This window comes from Lepus europaeus, chromosome 19, assembly GCF_033115175.1.
Source record: "Lepus europaeus isolate LE1 chromosome 19, mLepTim1.pri, whole genome shotgun sequence".
Taxonomy (NCBI): Eukaryota; Metazoa; Chordata; class Mammalia; order Lagomorpha; family Leporidae; genus Lepus; species Lepus europaeus.
Window position 1 is genome coordinate 1,007,743 of NC_084845.1, and position 19,873 is coordinate 1,027,615.

General features: G+C 40.4%; 1 protein-coding gene across 1 annotated transcript; it reads left to right on the forward strand.

Annotated features, from left to right (window-relative positions):
• Positions 1-1,248: 1,248 nt before the first annotated feature.
• Positions 1,249-2,157, forward strand: LOC133748636 (vomeronasal type-1 receptor 4-like). Its single transcript, XM_062177568.1, has one exon. It carries the CDS (start codon positions 1,249-1,251, stop codon positions 2,155-2,157), a length of 909 nt encoding a protein of 302 aa, XP_062033552.1.
• The last annotated feature ends 17,716 nt before the right edge of the window (positions 2,158-19,873 follow it).

Below are 19,873 nucleotides of genomic sequence, written 5' to 3' on the forward strand. Positions count from 1 at the left end.
GAGTGAGACCCCAGCAGAAAGAAGTGGCCATCAAAGAAGGATGTATTTTTCTCTAAGGAGGAGAGAACTTCCACTTTGCTTATGGCCTTGTCTAAATACTCAAGGAGTTTGTGCACTCAAAAGCCTTTCATAGCCTAGGCAGCTCATGTCAAGAGCCCTGGGTAGTCACTGACGTCCTACATAAGAGTGTTAATTGTTAAATTAACAACAGGAGTCACTGTGTATGAACTGCCCATGCAGGACTTCTGTCCTCATCGGGTTGTATTTATGAGAGTTAACTGTAAAACTAGTTCTCAGTTTGTGTGAGTGTGTATGCAGGTGTGCGCACATTGTTGTAATCTTTACTTAGTATATAGTTGGTCTTCTGTGTTCAAAGTTAATTAAAATTGAATCCTAATGGAGAATGGGAGTGGGAAGGGGAGAGAGAGGAGTAGGAAAGTTGGGATTGTGGGTGAGAGGGTGGGTATGATGGAGAGAATAACTATATTCATAAAATTATACTTACGAAATTTGTATTTTTTTACAAACAAATTAAATAATTAAAAACAAATTTAGTGTTACTAATTATACTAAATGTTGAATTAATCCGCCACATATAAAACGAAGGTACTTGGATGCTATACAAATGAAATCATTTAATTTCTTTTCTTCATAATATTTTATATTATAGTTGGCATGAGATATTCATGTTTTCAATATTTGCTTTCAAATATTTGCTGTGATGGTTTCATTGTACATTTGGGGCCAATTAAATGAGAGGGAATCTTTGGCTTCACCATTCAAATTGCCACTGCACTTAGAATACATAATTGAATGTTGTGAAAAATAATTATTCTGTCCTTATTCTCCTATAAAATCGGTCACCCATATTGTAACTTGAATTTCTGTGCCTTCATACAAATACCAGAATAATTGGTTAGTTGGCAAGGTAACATATAACCAAAACACTACAAATAGACAAGAAAACAATATGTCATATAGGGACAAGGTGAATATGGATGAAAACTATTAGAAAAACCTGGAATAGCCATGCAAAAATATATACTCAGCCAGCATCCAAATGCCTCTCAAGAAAATACAAAGAATGTATTCTTCTAGAAGACATTTCTGAGTGCGAAAAAAATGGGTAGAAGCAGAAATGAACTTAAGCTTCCTTGATGAAATACATTAGCTCCATTTCTTTCCAGGACTTACTGGCTTTGCGTGAACTACTGCCCTGGTGACTGCATGCCATCCAGGGCTCTGACCATGGGAATCATCTTTGTCTCTCAGACAGGAGTTGGATTCCTAGGAAACATCCTGCTCCTTCTCTGCTATGGCTTCATTTCCTGCACTGGACGAGGGATAAAGCACATGGATTTGATTCTCCATAACCTACTTGTAGCCAACTGCTTGGTTCTTCTCTCGAGAGGCATTCCTCAGACCATGGCAGCTTTGGGGCTGAAATATTTCATGGACGATTTTGGATGCAAACTAGTTTTCTATGTTCATAGAGTGGCCAGAGGGGCATCTCTGAGTGCTACTTCTCTCTTGAGTGGCTTCCAGGCCATCACAATCAGCCTTAGCAGCCCCCAGTGGATGGAGCTCAAGGTCAAAGCCCTCAAATCTGTTCGACTTTCCATCATCCTCGGCTGGCCCCTTCACCTGTTCGTAAATAGTATTGTTCCTATGTATATTACAGCGATGAGCAAGAGCAACAACCTCACAGAGAAATTTGATTTAGGGTTCTGCTCTGGCATAATTATTGTCAGAAATATATCCTTATTGTATTCCATGATGTTTTCCATCATTGACATCTTGCATTTGGTGTTAATGATTTGGGCCAGTGGCTGCATGTTGATCATTTTATACAGACATAAGCAGAAGGTCCTGCACATTCACAGCAAAAGCCTCTCTCCCAAATGCTCCCCAGAGTCGAGAGCCACCCACAGCATCCTGATCCTAGTGAGCACATTTTTCTGTTTCTATGCACTGTCTTCCTTCTTTACTTTCTATTTGTCCCTCTTTGAGAAACCCAGCTGGTGGCTGGTGAATAGCTCTGCCCTTATGGGTTCATCTTTCCCCTGTGTTAGCCCCTTTGTGCTCATCAGCAGAGACCCCCGTGTCTCTAGGCTGTGGTGTACCAGAGGCACAAAGATCAATGATTTTCGTAAATGAGTCAGAGTATGAAAATCCAGAATGGTGCATACTGTCCATGTATCTGTTCACCCTGCCATATTTTATATAGTATTTCCGCTGGCTAAATTCATCTGTGTTTAGGATCAAAACAAGATAGACTGAGTGTGATCACAAAATTATTTCATTCAGCAGATAGCCAGCCATGAATCAAGGTGGGGCTTCAAATTTCTACTTTGTCTACATCATATAAGAGTGTTTTTCTTCAGTCTTTGTCCTCATGTGTCCTTAGCTCCTTACCAACCCTACTAAATCTCCTTACCATTCACTCTTTTCATATCCTCATATGAGATATTCTGAAAGTAAAGTCTAGTCTCAGTTTTACGTCTTTGATTAAATACCTAAAATGAACTCCTAAAGATATGAGACTCCTTCCTTCACTCTGACTCTTTGGGGGGTATAAAAGGACTGGGAATATATTTATGATACAGTTTTCCTTTCCTCCGTTGTTGGAGGAATTCTAAGTGATTTGGGAATCAAGAAGTTGCTATCATTGATTCTATAAGCATGGTAAGTTGTATACCCTCAAGTAAAATCCAAACACAATTCCACAAGTCACGCTAGAACATTAATTCTGGAGGAAATGTATAGTGGAAGAATATTGTCTGCATTCCTCAAAGGAAAGTTATGTGTCAGCCAAAAGGAAAAACTCAGAGGAAGAAGAAGGAAAAATCTCTTTGGGACTGCATTTGATGACATTTTTATGAACATGGTTTCTGCTTTTTTTAAAAGATTTGTTTATTTGTAAGTTAGATTTACACAGAGAGAGGTGAGGCAGAGAGAGATCTTCCATCCGATGGTTCTCTCCCTTATTGGCCACAAGGGCCTTGGCTGCGCCGATCTGAAGCCATAGCCAGGAGCTTCCTCTGGGTGTCCCACACAGGTGCAAGGGCCCAAGGACTTGGGCCATCCTCTACTGCTTTCCCAGGCCATAGCAGAGAGCTGGATCGGAAGTGGAGCAGCCAGATCTCGAACCGGCACTCATATGGGATGCGGCTGCTTCAGGCCAGGGTGTTAACCCACTGTGCCACAGCACCAGCCCCGTGACCTGGGTCTTTCTAACTGAGATCATGGACAACAGATTGTGATATAACTGAATGGCACATCACTCTGACAAAGCAGAGCAAAACAATGTGCATCACAAGGTTGAAACTTTTTTAGAAACTCACAAGCAAAGATGTTAATTTAGATTCCAGAATGTCACTGTGAAAAAAAATTGATAAGTAAAATCTCCTATGTTTTAAAAATGTTGACACCACTGGAAGCTATTATTAGGAACCAGTTAATTTACCAGAAATAGAGGAGGCAGGAATAACTAGAGGAAGGCATGTTTGCCTCATTTATCTTTTTTAGATGTATTTGTTTGAAAGTCATTACAGAGAGAGCATCCATCTGCTGGTTGATTTCCCAAATGACCCCAGCAGTAAGGACTGGGCCAGGCTGAATCCAGGAGTTTCTTCCTGGTCTCCCATATGGGTGTCAGGGACCCAAACACTTGGGTCATCTTCTGCCACTTTTCCCAGGCCATTAGCATTGAAGTGGATCAGAATGAAGTACCCAGGACAGAACCAGTGCCCATATGGGATGCTGCTGCTTCAGCGGGCGGCAGCTTTACCTGCACCTCCACACTCTGGTCCCAGCATGTCTGTAATACATGAATAAGACCAGGTGAAAATGACAGAGGACATGAGGGCATTGAGGAACAAGGAGCAGCAGAGGGAACTTGAGCACAAAGCCAGGTTGTGTTTCTGGCCAACCTGAGGGTTTTGTCTCCCAACCAGGATTCTGGTTTATTTCTCAGAAATATGCACAGTCACTGCCGTGAAGAAAAAGACAAAGCAAGTGAAAAAGGAGAGAACTGCCAGAGTATTATAAATGGTTCATGGTCAAGTCAAGAAACTTTTATTGGACCGGCATTGTGATAAAGTGGGTTAAATCAGCAGCTGTAACACCGGCATCACATGGGGTGTGGGTGGGGGGACTGGTTGAAATCCCAGCTGCTTAGCTTCCAATCCAGCCCCCTGCTTATGCACTTGGGAAAGCAGCAGGTGTTGGCCTAAGTACTTTGGTCTCCACCACCTATGTGGGAGATTTGTAGGGAGTCCCAGAATCCTTGCTTAGGCCTGACCTAAGCTTTGGTAGTTGAAGCCATTTGGAAGTAAATGAGAGCATAGACCATCTCTCTTTGGTCTCTAAGTCTCTCTCTGTCACTCTGGCTTTCAAAGAAATAAAATAAATCTTGCAAAAATGGAAACTTTCATTGATGGTTTCAACAAACACATGTGGAATACCTAATATGTATCACCCATTATCAACTGTATATGCAAAACAATGGAGAACAAGCCACTTAGGGGATGAATACTTCATGGGTGAGTGTGTAATGAGATATTAGGTAAGCCAATAGGAGGAGGTCTTATTGGAAAGATGATATTTGAGGCTAGACTTGTAAGGAGATGAGGGAGACAGTCACATGAATATTGAGACGATATGACCAACAGAAGAAACAGGCTATTCCAGCAAAGCCTGGGATGTACACAGAACCCAGAGAGTAAGCAGCAACATGTCAAAGAGGAGGATTGACAGGCTACAGAGGATGAAGTCTCGGACGTCCATAGAACACTCTGAGCACTTTTGGTTCTCTCAGAAAAAGTGAAGAGGTGCTGGAGGGTTTCTACCACTATGTTGTCATGTCTCTGCCTCATATATTGAGCCATGCTGGCTGGTGAGTGAGAACTGACTCCAGAAGAAGTAAAGCTGTGAACAAGGATAGCACTCAGATGAGCAGTGCAGAAAGTCCAGTAAGAGAGGATGGAGGAAGGTGGGTTCAGATCTAGCAGTTAGGATTCCAGTTAGGATGCCCAGAGTCCCTGTATTCAGGACCTAATTTCTGCTCCTGCACACCTGGGAAGCATTAGGTGATGGCTAAAGAAGTTGGATTCCTGCCATAAGAGTGGGAGAGCTAGATTTAGTCCTGGCTTTGAAATTTGGCTCAGCTCAACCACAATCACTGGAAGAATCTGAGGTAGTGAGTCACCAGATGAGAGCTATCTGCCTCTTTCCCTGTCTTCCTGTCTTTCTGATTCTAAATAAATAAAATTTTAAGAAGAAATTTGTGCTTTGCTGATGCTAGTGGCTGGTATGGTATGAAAATTACCTTTAGTCTTGATAAATTTTGTAGATGAAACCAGCAGTAGTGCTTGTAGAATGGAATGTATGGAGTGAGGAAGCAATAATGTGCTAAGAATAAGCATGGTGATGGGATTTTGTTCTCAGTTGAAGGATGCAGCTGAAATCAACTGAGCTAGGGCAGGATACAGTCTGAGAAGAGCTGGAAAAAAGGTCGGGAATGAGGTTTTACTAGGTGGAGTCTGTGACATTGTTAGACATCCACGACTAGGTTATATGTAGGTCATAGATGAATGGGTTGTTGGGGAGGGAGATCTGGAAAATGGGAAACTTTGGAAATGTTTGGTTTCTTGTATTTATTGATTCGCAATAAGATGTGCATAATTCTAGGATTAATGATTGAGGTGTGGGGTCTATTCTTATTAAGCACTTGGCAAAGTTGAGGACCTAGGGAATCCAATACAAAAATATGTAACTCTATCACTTGTATCTACAACTACTGAGAAATTAAATTAAAATATTAGATACCGTTATATAGCTTAGCAGTTTGTTCGTGTATTATATTTCAAGATAAAATCTCAGATTAGAATTTGTCCAGAAATGCATAGGAACTGAACAACTAGAAGAATAAAAATGTTACAAAAGTGTTCACTTGAGAAAAGTGAGAAGAAAATCCCATAAGCATGAAATATACAGGATCAAACAGGCTAACACAGTTATTTTAAGAAGAGAAGAATTTACAATGCCATTTGTAGAAGAGACTGAATGATGTTGAGGAGCCTTAATCTCCTCATCATTGTTGATTATATGTTCTAGATTTCATAACCCAAAAGTCAGAACACCCAGAAGTGTGTCTGGGTAGAGGGAAAGCAGTAGTGGCTGTCCTCTCCAAAAGAGAGAGATTTTCAGTTTCAGTGGAACAGAGCAAAGTTTTCTTCACTACACTTTTTTTCTGATAGCCAGTAATCGCAGGTAATTCGTTTTGGCAATTGGTAGAAGAGACAAAAGTTTCTTAGAGCTGCCCTCAACTCCCCAAGCAGTCTCTCTCATTATTGAAACAGGTGGCAGCCTAATCATGCTCCAGAGGGAAGCAAGGTGAGAGACTTTTAAATGGTTTAGGTTAATGAATAGGTTGGGAGAAAATCTTTTGGTTAGAAGCCAAATCCTGCCATTTCACAACAAGTGGGGGGAGGAACTCCAAGTTGACAGAGCTTGTGATTGTTCAGCTAACTGGTGAGAAACAGGAACTCTGACACAATTCACTGAAATCTGACATATACATCTATGATTCAATAGTTTGAGTTCATCAAATTACTCCATGCATGGGTGACTGTAAAGCGTGCTTGGTTTGGCATGGACACAAGTTATGGTGATGTTGAGAGCTTTAAACTTACCCATATGAATGAGAAGTATAATATAATTTTTTAACACTTCCATTGGAAGTCTCTTAGTGCCAGAATGCCACTTTTCCCCAAATCACTTTTAGAACAGCTACATCTGACAAGAAACCTCATGGGGCTGTTGATCAAATAGGACACTGTCGAGTTTCCTATCTTGGTTAAATAATCAGAATTCTCCTATTTCTTTAAGACTGCAATATGAACTTACATTAGGGGGTTTAATGTGTTTTACATAACAGAAATTTTTAGCATATAAACTTTATAGAATAATGTAATAAAGGGTAAAGCACAGACTTTTTGTTTACATTTATTTTAAAGTGTTCTTTAAATAGCTTGCTAGTTCATATTTATTAGGCTATTTATCCATTTCATAGTTTAATTCTAGAAACTCAGAAATATTGTGAAAGGGGATTAGAATGCAATGATGTTTTAAGCAGGTTGTGTAACACTGGAACTCATCCACAATGGCCCTATCACAGGACACTATGTCACTGTCTATTTAGAGATTTATTCATGCTTTCAAAATTATGTTGTCACTATACTGGTACAGCACTAGTTTGGGACATTCATTGTTCTGGTATTATGGTTCTCTTTATCATTCTTCAGGTTTTTCAAGGTTCAGGTTTTTTTTTTTGACAGGCAAAGTGGATAGTGAGAGAGAGAGAGAGAGACAGAGAGAAAGGTCTTCCTTTTTGCCGTTGCTTCACCCTCCAATGGCCACCATGGCTGACCCACTGCAGCCGGCTCACCAAGCTGCTCCGAAGACAGGAGCCAGGTGCTTCTCCTGGTCTCACATGCGGGTGCAGGGCCTAAGGACTTGAGCCAACTTACTGCACTCCTGGGCCATACCAGAGAGCTGGCCTGGAAGAGGGGCAACCGGGACAGAATCAGGCACCTCGACAGGGACTAGAACCTGGTTTGCCGGCGCTGCAGGCAGAGGATTAGCCTATTGATCCATGGCACCAACTGTAAAATGTTTTAAATATGTTTTCATGCTAACTCATCTTGAGCTACTTGGACACAACTGACTATTATTTTTATTTTATTTCAGTGTCGTTAATTCTGTACAAACAAAATCCCTTAATATTTTTTTCTTTATAGTATTTTATACTTTAATTTTAATGATCTTTCATTCTGGGTAGATTCTAATGTTTCAAATATTGGCTGTGGTAGTGGTGATTGTACATTTGAGCCCAAGTTAAACAAGAGCAAAACAAATCTTTGGCTTCACCAATCTAATATAGATTTGAACTGATTGGATGATTCAGTGTTGCCATAATGAATTATCTTTTTTAAAAAATTATTTATTTGACTGGTAGAGTTACAGAGAGAGAGAGAGAGAGAGAGAGAGAGAGAGAAAGGCCTTCCTTCTGTTGGTTCACTCCCCAAATGGCCACCATGGCTGGCGCTGTGCCGATCTAAAGCCAGGAGCCAGGTGCTTCCTCCTGGTCTCCCATGGAGTGCAGGGGCCCAAGCACTTGGGCCATCCTCCACTGCCCTCCTGGGCCACAGCAGAGAGCTGGACTGGAAGAGGAGCAACCGGGAATAGAACCAGCGCCCATATAGGATGCCGGCGCCACAGGCGGAGGATTAACCAAGTGATCCACAGCACCGGCCCCATCCATAATGAATTATTCTGACAATATGCTCTGATAAGTCAAGTCACCAATACTGTAATTTGAATTTCTATTTTTCATAGAAATAAAAGACCGCCTTATGGAATAATTAGACAGTTAACAAAGATGGACTGGATGAAAGCACTATGTAGAAGAATAGAATAACACAAATGGGCAAGAAAATGATACAGTATACAGAAACAAGGTAAATATGAATGAAAAATATTAGAAAAAAACCAAACACACTCACACACACACACACACACAGCAATAGGTAAACAACATTTATCCTCAGAAAATGCAAAGAATATATATTTGCATACAGATTTTCAGAATGGGAAAAAATTGTTAGTTGTGGATGCAGAACCTAAAATTCTTGATGAAACCAACTATTGGCATTTTTTTACAGGATTGACCAGCTCTGCGTGAAACTACTATCCTTGTGACTGATGCTTCCCAGGGCTCTACAATGGGAATCATCTTTGCCTCTCACACAGGAGTCAGGATCCTAGCAAACATGCTGCTCCTTCTTTGGTATGGTCTCATTTCCTGCACTGGATGGATGACAAAGCACATGGATTGGATTCTCCATAACCTAATTTTAGACAATTGTTTGGTCTTTCTCTGGAATGGATTTCTCAGACAATGGCCACTTTTGGGCTGGAGTATTTTATGGATGGTTTGGGGTGCTAACTAGTTTTGTGTGTTCATAGAGTGACCAGAGGGTGCTCCCCTGAGGCTGCATTCAGTCACAACATCATGATCCTAGTGAGCACCTTTTTCTCTTTTTATGTACTCTCTTCCTTCTTTCCCTTCTATACGTCCCTCTTTGATAAAGCCAGTTGGTGGCTGATGAACATCACTGCCCTTATGAGTTCAAGTTTCCCATCATAGTCCCTATCTACTGATTAATAAAGACATCATGTCTCTAGACTATGCTATGCAGCAGCACAAATATCAGTGATTTCAATAAATGAATCAGAGCATGAAAATATGCAATGCTGAATGTGTCCATGTAAAAACTTGTCCTTCTCTATCTCTAAGTGTTTACTGGCTAAGTAGGTTTGTGGACAGAAACAGAAGCATAATGGACAGAGCTTGATCACTGACTTACTTTTAATTTGGCAAACAGCCAGGCATGAAACAAGGGAGGATTCCTCACTCTACTTTGCAGAGCAGAACTGGGTATTTTCATCTTAGTCGTTGTCCTCACATGTCCTTTCTGCCTTATGAGTCCAGTTAAATGTCTCATCTACAATTTTCCATTCCTGGAATCTTTATTACGACATTGTGATAACAGAGTTTACTCCCAGGTATACTTAATTGAAGAAACACATGAAATGAACTCGTGAAGATAGGTCTCCTCCCTTCACTCTGATTCTTCTTGGAGCTAAAAAAAAAGACTTTGGGAATACATTTCTGACAATGATTCCTCCTCAAGTTCATTGGAAAAATCTTCATGGCATTTAGACCCCAACAAGATGCTACTGATGATGGCAAAAGCATGTGTTGTAAGTGCGGTGCCCTTAGATAAATTCCAAACACCATTTAACAAATCTAGCTAGAATAGGAATTGGAGAAATCTTTGGTGGGAAGAATGCTGTCTTTGTGTCTCAAAGGACAATTCTGTCTCAGCCAACTGGAATAACCCAGGGGGAAAATAAGCAAAGCGTCTCAGGGTGTCACTCTGGTGCCATCCTTGCAGACAGGGTCTTTCTAAATGAGGCTGTGCACAGCAGATTCCACTGTGACTGAAGAACATATAGCTCAGAAAGGCTGATTTGGACACAGAAGAGCAGAACAGGTTGCAACAGAAGGCTGGAACTTTTTCTCTGCTTATATGAAGCTCATGGGCAAAAGATGTTCATTGTGAATTCCTGGAGTTTCAGTGGTAGCCTGAAATAAGTAAATATAATATCATTCACATTTTACAAAGATGTACAAAATGTTAATATCGCTTAAAGCTATTACTAAGAACTAGCTTATGTATCCAGAGATGGATGAGGCAAGCATAATGAAAGGAAGGCATGTTGTAACACATGAAATAAGACGAGATGAGAATGACAGATGAGATAAAGGCATTAAGGTGTAGGGAGTGAGAGAAGGAACCCAAGCACAGGGCCAGGTTGTGTTTCTACCCAACCTGAGGGTTTTGTCTCCCATTTCTGATTACATTGAACTTCTCAGAACTATGCACAGTTGCAGCCTTGAGGAATGATGAAAATGAGGGGCACGATCGAAGAGAACTGCCAGCATGTTAGTCATGAGTCAGGACAAAGTCAACAAACTGCTATTGAGGGCTGGCATTGTGGTGCAGCTGGAAAGTTCTTGCCTGGGACTCTGGCATTCCATAGGGAGGCACCAGTTTGAACCTTGGCTCCTCTGCTTCCAATCCAGCTTCCTGTCAAAGTGCCTAAGAAAGCAAAAGATGGCTCAAGAACTTGGTTCCTGACACCATGTGGGAGACCAGGATGGGATTCCAGGACCTGGATCATGCTGTCCTGCCACAGCCATTGCTGCCATGTGCAAAGTAAAGCAGCAGATGGAAGTTCCCTTTGTGTCTGAGTCTCTCCCTCTCTCTGTTATTGTGCCTTTCAAATAAATAATGATTTAAAAAAAAAACAAACACAGAAACCTTCATTCAGTGTTTCAATAAACCTATGTTAAGTACACTGGGCCTGTCTTATAAAGGAATTAGGAACCCTCCCAAATCCAAGTTCCTAGTGTAAACCAACAGGAAATAGTTTTTGTTTTTTTAAAAGCCTTTCAAAGGATAGCTACGTTAACTGCTTTCTGTACACTCCTCCTAAATCAGACCAAGATTCACATGAGCTCCTAACAAAAAGCTATCTTTTGGTAAGAGATTGAGCATCTTTTATTATGGCTATTGTCTTTAGTGATACCTTTTCTAATAATTGCACAATAATCTGTTATAACAATTGGTGTCTAATATTATACAATTTAATTAATAAGATGCATAGGAATAAAGTAAAAAGCTATGTAGAAAGAATCCATTTTCAAATGTTTGTAGAGACTAAAGGTTTGCCTGTGCTCTCTGAAGGACTGTGGGCTTCAAGCTGAACAGGAACTGAAAGTATAACCTGTTGGTTTTTATAATACATCTGGCTATCTAATGATTTTGTTTATCCTGCTTACAGTTTGTTGAGCAATGGATTTTGTTGAAGTAGCATGTTTCTTCCCTGTGCTCAGCACATTTGTCATCTGTTCATATCTTTCCACTTCCAAGTTCATTCTTTTTTAACTTCTGTGAACTTTAATCAATTGTATGATAGAGCTTGAGAGAAATTTTTGTGTGTTTTATTTGATGGCTAAATTTTTGTCTGCATTCCGTTTCTCCCTTCTGCTCCTCACAAGAGGTCACCAATTCCAAGGGACTTCTCCCTTCAGTTCCGGACAGAGTATTCTTAGCTTGGTGGGAAAAAATGTTTATGGTCATGAAATGCAATGATAACTTCAAAACTAAAAATATTCATCCTAGACTCTTTTGCTGCCTTGAAGCTCTTTCTTAGCCTTTCAGTTGGTTCTCACTTTCCCAGTCTTCCTTTCCTCCTAACCTACCAATGGTTTATTTTCTGGTTTTTTTGTAAGATCCTATTTTGTTGTCCACATCAAGAATATGGACATTTCTCTAAACTATCTCTTCTGGGTTTTGCTGCCTCCCCACAACACATCCTCTGTCATCACTGGGCCATTGTTCCTGGTAAAAGACAACATTTTAGGAGATCACATCCCCATCCTGGAGACAGACACTCAGAAGAAAATGACTGTGTATCAGCACAGTGAGGATGGATCGATGAAAACATTATACTTCTTGACGAAGGTGACATTGGAGTTCTTACGTGAGCTTCTGCACATAGAGAGGTGATGCTTGCTAAGGCAGATGAGAAACTCCAGGTCCACTTCTCAGTCCTCCCCTTTCAGGATGTGATCACCCATGATATTGCTGTGATGTGGAATGTGGCAATGTGAAGATCTGATGCTTTACTCTGGGAGGTAATTCTGTCATTAGAATTCCAGGATGTTTTGAAGGAATTTCTGAGTCACACTCTTGTTATCTCAATGTCTGTTATAAGGAATCATTTTCTAATTTTTCATCTCATGAGCAGCCAATAGGGAAGAAAATGAGTACTTTTGGAATTTGAAACTTGTTACACTGATTGTGAACCCCTGACATGATTCAAGGAGAAAGTGAGCATTTCTCTTGAGAGAACCATGGTCCTTGAGAGGATTTATCACTCTTGAAGAAAGGAAAGGAAAGCAGTTTTAGAGACAAAAGACAACTCCATGAATACACATTTCAGATGCAAAATCTTCAGTGCCCTTATCAGGCATATGATTTTAACATGGGCTGTAATGATTCTCTGGTTTCCAATAATGTGTTTAATCCATTCTCAAGTCAATTTATTTGCATTAGAGTTCCATAATCTCATCCATAGTTGCCCATGGCTTCCAGCATTCCTTAATCGGTTGATTTGGTGAAGTGCTGAATTTGAATGTGTATACATGTGTCTCTGTGTGTGTGTTGCTAGGAAAGAACAACGTATTTAAATACCATAGGGGCTAAACCACAGAGATACATACTGGTATACGTTAATAAAAAGAATAGGTTGGGAGGAAATTTTTGGTTTGGAAGCCAAATCCTATATTTAAAGAAAATGGAATTTAACTACAAGTTGACATAACTTAGGAGAAACAGAGAATCAGACACATTTCACTGAAATCTACATATATAATTCAATAGTTTGAGTTCATCAAAATATCTCATGTATGGGTAAAAGTAGACTCGGCTTGGTTTGGCATAAGCATAGGTTATTGGTGATGTAGAGGTTTGGCCTACCCCTCTGAATAAGCTATAGAATGCATTTTTCCTTCATAATTTCCATTGGTGACCTTAGAGGTCAATTTTTCCCTGTGTCAATTTAGAGCAGCCCCCTAATATTCCTGATAGCATCTGACAAGATGCCTCCTAGGGGATGTCTTCCAATTAGATACTGCCCACGTCTCCATCTAGGTTAATTTAATCAGAATTCTTCCTATTTCTTTATGCTGCAATAGGAACTTACATTAGGGGTTCCTTATTTGTTGGATGGTTATCTAAACGCAAAATTTCAACACATAAACTTTATGGAAAGTTTGATAAAGGATAAAAGCACAAACTTTCTTGTTTACCTTTTAAAAATCAATTCTTTACTTTTAATACAACTTGCTAGTTCATATTCAATCATTGTTATAGTAGGCCAAGCATGTACATGGGTGCAGGGGCCCAAACACTTGGGCCATCTTCTGCTGCTTTCCCAGGCAAATTAGCAGGGAGCCAGACTGGAAGTGGAACAGCTGGGATTTGAACTGGTGCACATATGGGTTGCTGGCATCACAGGCAGCAGCCTAACACAGCACTGGCCCTTGAAATATATTGTTAGGCTAGCTGACCCTGAGCTATATGGACAAAATTGGTTTTTGATACTTTTTTATTTAGTGTTACTCACTCTGACCTCAGAATCATCCCTTAACCCTTCCTGATGTGTGTGAAACGCCCATGAGAACATTTCAGACATGGAAAGCCAAGGCATTGTGGTAAATATGTTCTACATGAAGGATCTCTGTGAGTGAGACCCCAGCAGAAAGAAGTGGCCATCAAAGAAGGATGTACTCTTCTCTAAAGGAGGAGAGAACTTCCACCTTGCTTATGTCCTTGTCTAAATTCTGACAGAGTTTGTGCATTTGAAAGGCTTCCATAGCCTAGGAAGCTCATATCAAGAGCCTCGGGTGGTCACTGATGTCAAATATATGAGTGTTAATGGTTAAATTAACAACAGGGGTCACTGTGTATGAACTCCCCATGTAGGACCTCTGTCCTCAACAAGTTGTATTTATGAGAGTTAACTGTAAAAGTAGGTCTCAGTTTATGTGTTTATTTTGCATGTTTGTTCACAGTGTTGAAAACTTTACTTACTATAGAGTTGATCTTCTGTGTTCAAAGTTAATTAAAAATGAATCTTAATGGAGAAGGGGCTGGGAAGGGGAGAGAGAGGAGGCAAGGGGTGGGAGTGTGATTGGGTAGGGTGAGAAGAATAACTATATTCCTAAATTGTACTCATGAAATTTGTATTCCTAAAAAAACTAATTAATTAGTTAAATATTAAATTTAGTGTTACAAATTATACTAAATTTGGAATTCATCCTCTACAGATAAAATAAAGGTACTTGGATTCTATACCATTGAAATCATTTAATGTTAATTTCTTCATAATGTTTTATGTTTCAGTTGGCATGAACTATTCATGCTTTCCAAATTGCCTTTCAAATATTTGCTGTGATAATATCATTGTTCATTGTGACCAATGAAAAAAGAGGGAATCTTTGACTTCACCATTCTAACATGCCACAGCTCTTAGAATATATAATTAAATGTTGTGATAAATAATTATTCTGTCATAATTCTCCTGTAAAAATGTCACCCACATTGTAACATGAATTTCTACACTTTCATACAAATATAAGAATAATTGGTTAGTTGGCAGAGAAACATTTAAAACGCAAACACTATTTCAACATAAATAAACAAGAAAATGGTATGTCATATAGGAATAAGGTGACATGGATAAAAACTATTAGAAAAAACTGAAACAGCCATGTGAGAAGATATACTCAGTCAGCATCCAAATGCCTCTTAAGAAAATAAAAAGAATGTATTTTTCTAGAAGACATTTCTGAGTGCGAAAAAAATGGGTAGAAGCAGAAATGAACTTAAGCTTCCTTGATGAAATACATTAGCTCCATTTTTTCCAGGACTTACTGGCTTTGCGTGAACTACTGCCCTCGTGACTGCATGCCATCCAGGGCTCTGACCATGGGAATCATCTTTGTCTCTCAGACAGGAGTCGGAGTCCTAGGAAACATCCTGCTCCTTCTCTGCTATGGCTTCGTTTCCTGCACTGGACAAGGGATAAAGCACATGGATTTGATTCTCCATAACCTACTTGTAGCCAACTGCTTGGTTCTTCTCTCGAGAGGCATTCCTCAGACCATGGCAGCTTTGGGGCTGAAATATTTCATGGATGATTTTGCATGCAAACTAGTTTTCTATGTTCATAGAGTGGCCAGAGGGGCATCTCTGAGTGCTACTTCTCTCTTGAGTGGCTTCCAGGCCATCACAATCAGCCTTAGCAGCCCCCAGTGGATGGAGCTCAAGGTCAAAGCCCTCAAATCCATTTGACTTTCCATTCTCCTCTGTGGACCCTTGACCTGTTGGTAAATAGTATGGCTCCTATGAATATTACAGAGATGGGGGAGAGCAACAACCTCACAGAGAAAAAGGACTTAGGGTTCTGTTCTGGCATAATTATTGACAGAAATATATCCTTATTGTGTTCCATGATGTTTTCCTTCACTGACGTCTTGTATTTGGTGTTAATGATTTTTGCCAGTGGCTACATGATGTTCATTTTGTGCAGACATAAGCAGAAGGTCCTACATTTTCACAGATAAAGCCTCACTCCGAAATGCTCCCTAGAGAAAACAGCCATCCACAGCATCCTGATCCTAGTGAGCACATTTTTCTGTTTTTATGCATTGCCTTCCTTCTTTACTTTCTATATGTCCCTGTTGGATGAACACTGCTGGTGGCTGGTGAATAGCTCTGCCCTTATGGGTTCATCTTTCCCCTGTCTTAGCCCCTTTATGCTCATCAGCAGAGAACCCCGTGTCTCTAGGCTGTGGTATGCCTGCGGCACAAAGAACAATGAGTTTTTTAAATGGAGAGAGCATGAAAATCCAGAATGCTGCATACTGTCCATGTATCAGGTCACTCTGCCTTATTTTATATAGTATTTACGTTTGCTAAATCAGTTTGAATAGGATCAAACAAGACAGACTGAGCATGAACACAAAAGTATTTCATTTAGCAGATAGCCAGGCATGGAACAAGGAGGGGCTTCTCATTTCTACTTTGCCTACATCAAATAAGGCTGTTTTTCTTCAGTCTTTATCCTCATGTGTCCTTAGCTCCATTCAAATTCTACTAAATCTTCCCTTTACCATTTGCTTCTTTTAAAATCCTCATTTGTGATATTGTGATAGTAAAGTCTACTCTCAGTTTTACTTCTTTGATTAAATACCTAAAATGAACTCCTAAAGATATAAGACTCCTTCCTTCACTCTTTCTCTTTGAGGGCTATAAAAAGACTGTGAATACATTTATAATCAGTTTTCCTTCCCTGGTGAATTGGAGGAATTCTAGTGATTTGGGGTTCTAGAAGTCACTATCATTGATTCTATAATCATGTTAAGCTCTATACCCTCAGAATAAATCCAAACACAATTCCAAAGTCCATCTAGAACAGAAATTCTGGAGGAAAAGATTAGTGGAAGAATATTGTCTTCATTCCTCAAAGGAAAGTTATGTGTAAGCCAATTGGAAAAACCCAAAGGAAAAAGAACAAAAAAATATCTCTGGGACTGTATTTGATGACATTTTTGTGAACATGGTTTTTCCTTTTTTTTAAGTTTTATTTATTTGTAATTTAGAGTTATACAGAGAAAGGAGAGGCAGAGAGAGAGAGAGAGAGAGAGGTCTTCCACCTGATAGTTCTCTCCTTTCTTGGTGCAAGAGCTGTGGCTACGCTGATCCAAAGCCAGGAGCCAGGAGCTTCCTCCAGGTCTCCTATACAGGTGCAAGGGCCCAACTACTTGGGCCATCCTCTACTGCTTTCCCAGACCATAGCAGCGAGCTGGAGCAGAAGTAGTGCAGCTGGATCTCAAACCGGCGCCCATATGGGATGCGGGTGCTTCAGGCCAGGGTGTTAACCCCACTGCGTTGCAGAACCAGCCTTGTGACCAGGGTCTTACTAATTGAGATTGTGGACAACAGATTGTGATATAACTGAATGGCACGTCACTCTGAAAAAGCAGAGCAAAACAATGTGCATCACAAAGTTGAAACCATTTTAGAAGTCACAGGCAAAGATGTTAATTTTGATTCAAACATTCCAAGAGAAACAAAATTGGCTAAATAAAGTCTCCTATTTTTAAAAAAATGTTGACACCACTGAAAGCTATTATTAGGAAGCAGTTAATTTACCCAGAAATAGAGGAGGCAGGAATAACTAGAGGAAGGCAGGTTTGACTTTTCTTTTTAAGATTTATATATTTGAAGTCATAACAGAGAGCTTCCATCTGCTGTTGACGTCCCAAATGACCCCAACAGTCAGGGCTGAGCCAAGCTGAGGACAGGAGCTTCTTCTTGGTCACCCAAATGGGTGTCAGGGATCCAAACACTTGAATCATCTTCTGCCACTTTTCCCAGGCCATTAGCATGGAACTGGATCAGAAGTGAAGTACCGGAGGGGCGGAGCCAGGATGCCGGATAGTGAGGGCACACACCGATAGTCCGGGAAAAGATAGTTTAATAAAAGTGAAGTTTTGTAGCCTCAGGAAAAGACTCAAGAAAAAAAAACTGCAGAGGAAATGCTTCTGGATCTAGTGGATGTGACACAGAGGACCTACAGGGAGCCCACCATGTGGAAGCCCAGCCGCGGGAGTCGAGCTGCAGAATCTCGCCAGCGCAGGAACGGGAGGTAAGACAAAAACCTCAGAAACCCAAGACATTGGCGGGGAAAGGCAAAAGGAGGCCTGAGGCCCCACTGGGCAAAGTTCACCAGGCTGACTGGAGGAGAGAAAATAAAAACTAATAAATCAGGGGATTCAGCACGGACACTAGCCTCTCTCTCCACTCACCTAACAAAACTGAGCAAGACAAAGAGCAGGCACCATTTTACATATGTAAAGCAGCAATCTCAAGTAGCCAAGCAGAAAAAACTTGACTCTGGTCGGAAGAAATAACAGGAGGTTAGAATCTAGTGAAAGCAGATGGAGCTAACGATCTGAGACTGTGAAAATCCGAGGGGGGAGGGGCGAGCGAACTCACGGAGTATGCAAATTCGGTAACCTTTGCACAGTGCAGAAACTTGAGAACACATTGAGGGCTGCATAAACTCTTTGTGTGGTCCCAGGGGTAGATCAAACGAATACTCAAAGAGGCCAGATTTCAACTACCCTCAATTCCACTCAGCTGTGCGGAATTACTTCCCAACTGAGTCAAAAAAAAAAAGAGAGAGAGAGAGAGATCGAGCAGGGGCAAGGGAGAGAACAATCTGGGTGAGTCACAATTGGCACATGCTTAAACCTGAAGAGTCAAACAGAGCTCTCTGGCCACACCCATCACAGCCTAAGGATCCATCAAAGCATACAGCCCACTTAATCTAGAGGCATAGTATAACGAGAAAAAAACACCACAGCAAAAAGAAACCATAAATTATCTCCAACATGCAAAACAACAAACGCAGAAACCGAGGTAACAAGAGCAAGGAAGACACTATGATGCGCCCAAATGAACAAGACACCCCAAGGCAAGATTATGAAGATGAAGAGATAGAGGAAATGCAAGAAGCACATCTCAAAAAATTGATAAGAACATTAAGAAGTTCTCAAAAACAAATTCTTGAATTACAGAAATCCTCAATGGACAAGATAGAAAATCTGGTGTGCAAAAATGAAATATTAAGGAGGAATCAAAATGAAATGAAACAATTAGTAGAACATGAAACTGTGATAGTGACAAGAAACCATAATGAAATGAAGAACTCAATAGATCAAATGACAAACACATTAGAGAGCCTTAAAAACAGAATGGGTGAAGCAGAAGAGAGAATATCGGACTTAAAAGTAGACAGAGAACAGGAAAGGAAACAGTCAAATCAAAGAAAAGCAGAGGAAATCAGAAATCTAAAAAATACTGTCAGGAATCTATGGGATACTATTAAAAAAAACGAACATTCGGGTTCTAGGAGTTCCTGAAGGCATGGAGAGGGAGAAAGGATTAGAAGGCCTTTTTAGTGAGATACTACCAGAGAACTTCCCAGGTTTGGAGAAAGACAGAGCCATCCTAGTACAGGAAGCTCATAGAACTCCTAACAAACATGAACAAAAGAGATCCTCACCACGACACATCGTAATTAAACTCACCACAGTGAAACATAAAGGTCCTAAAATGTGCAAGAGAGAAATGTCAGATTATTCTGAGAGGATCTCCAATTAGACTCACAGCTGACTTCTCATCAGAAACCCTACAAGCTAGGAGAGAATGGCGAGATATAGCCCAGGTACTAAGAGAGAAAAACTGCCAGGTGAGAATATTATATCCTGCAAAGCTCTCATTTGTGAATGAAGGTGAAATAAAGACCTTTCACAGCAAACAGAAATTGAAAGAATTTGTCGCCACCCGTCCAGCCTGGCAAAAGATGCTTAAACATGTGTTACATACAGAAACTCAGAAACATGGTCAGCAATATGAAAGAAGGTAAAGGAAGGAAACCTCACAGCAAAAGATCACAGGAATCTCAAGCCATATATTAGAAAATATTTTTGCCAAATGACAGGGCAAAGTTACTCCTTCTTAATAGTCACATTGAATGTTAATGGCCTGAACTGTCCAGTTAAAAGACACCGATTGGCTGATTGGGTTAAGGAACAAAACCC

Bases quoted from the DNA above. Each gene is read 5' to 3' on its own strand.
- LOC133748636 (XM_062177568.1), top strand. From the start codon at position 1,249: ATGGGAATCATCTTTGTCTCTCAGACAGGAGTTGGATTCCTAGGAAAC.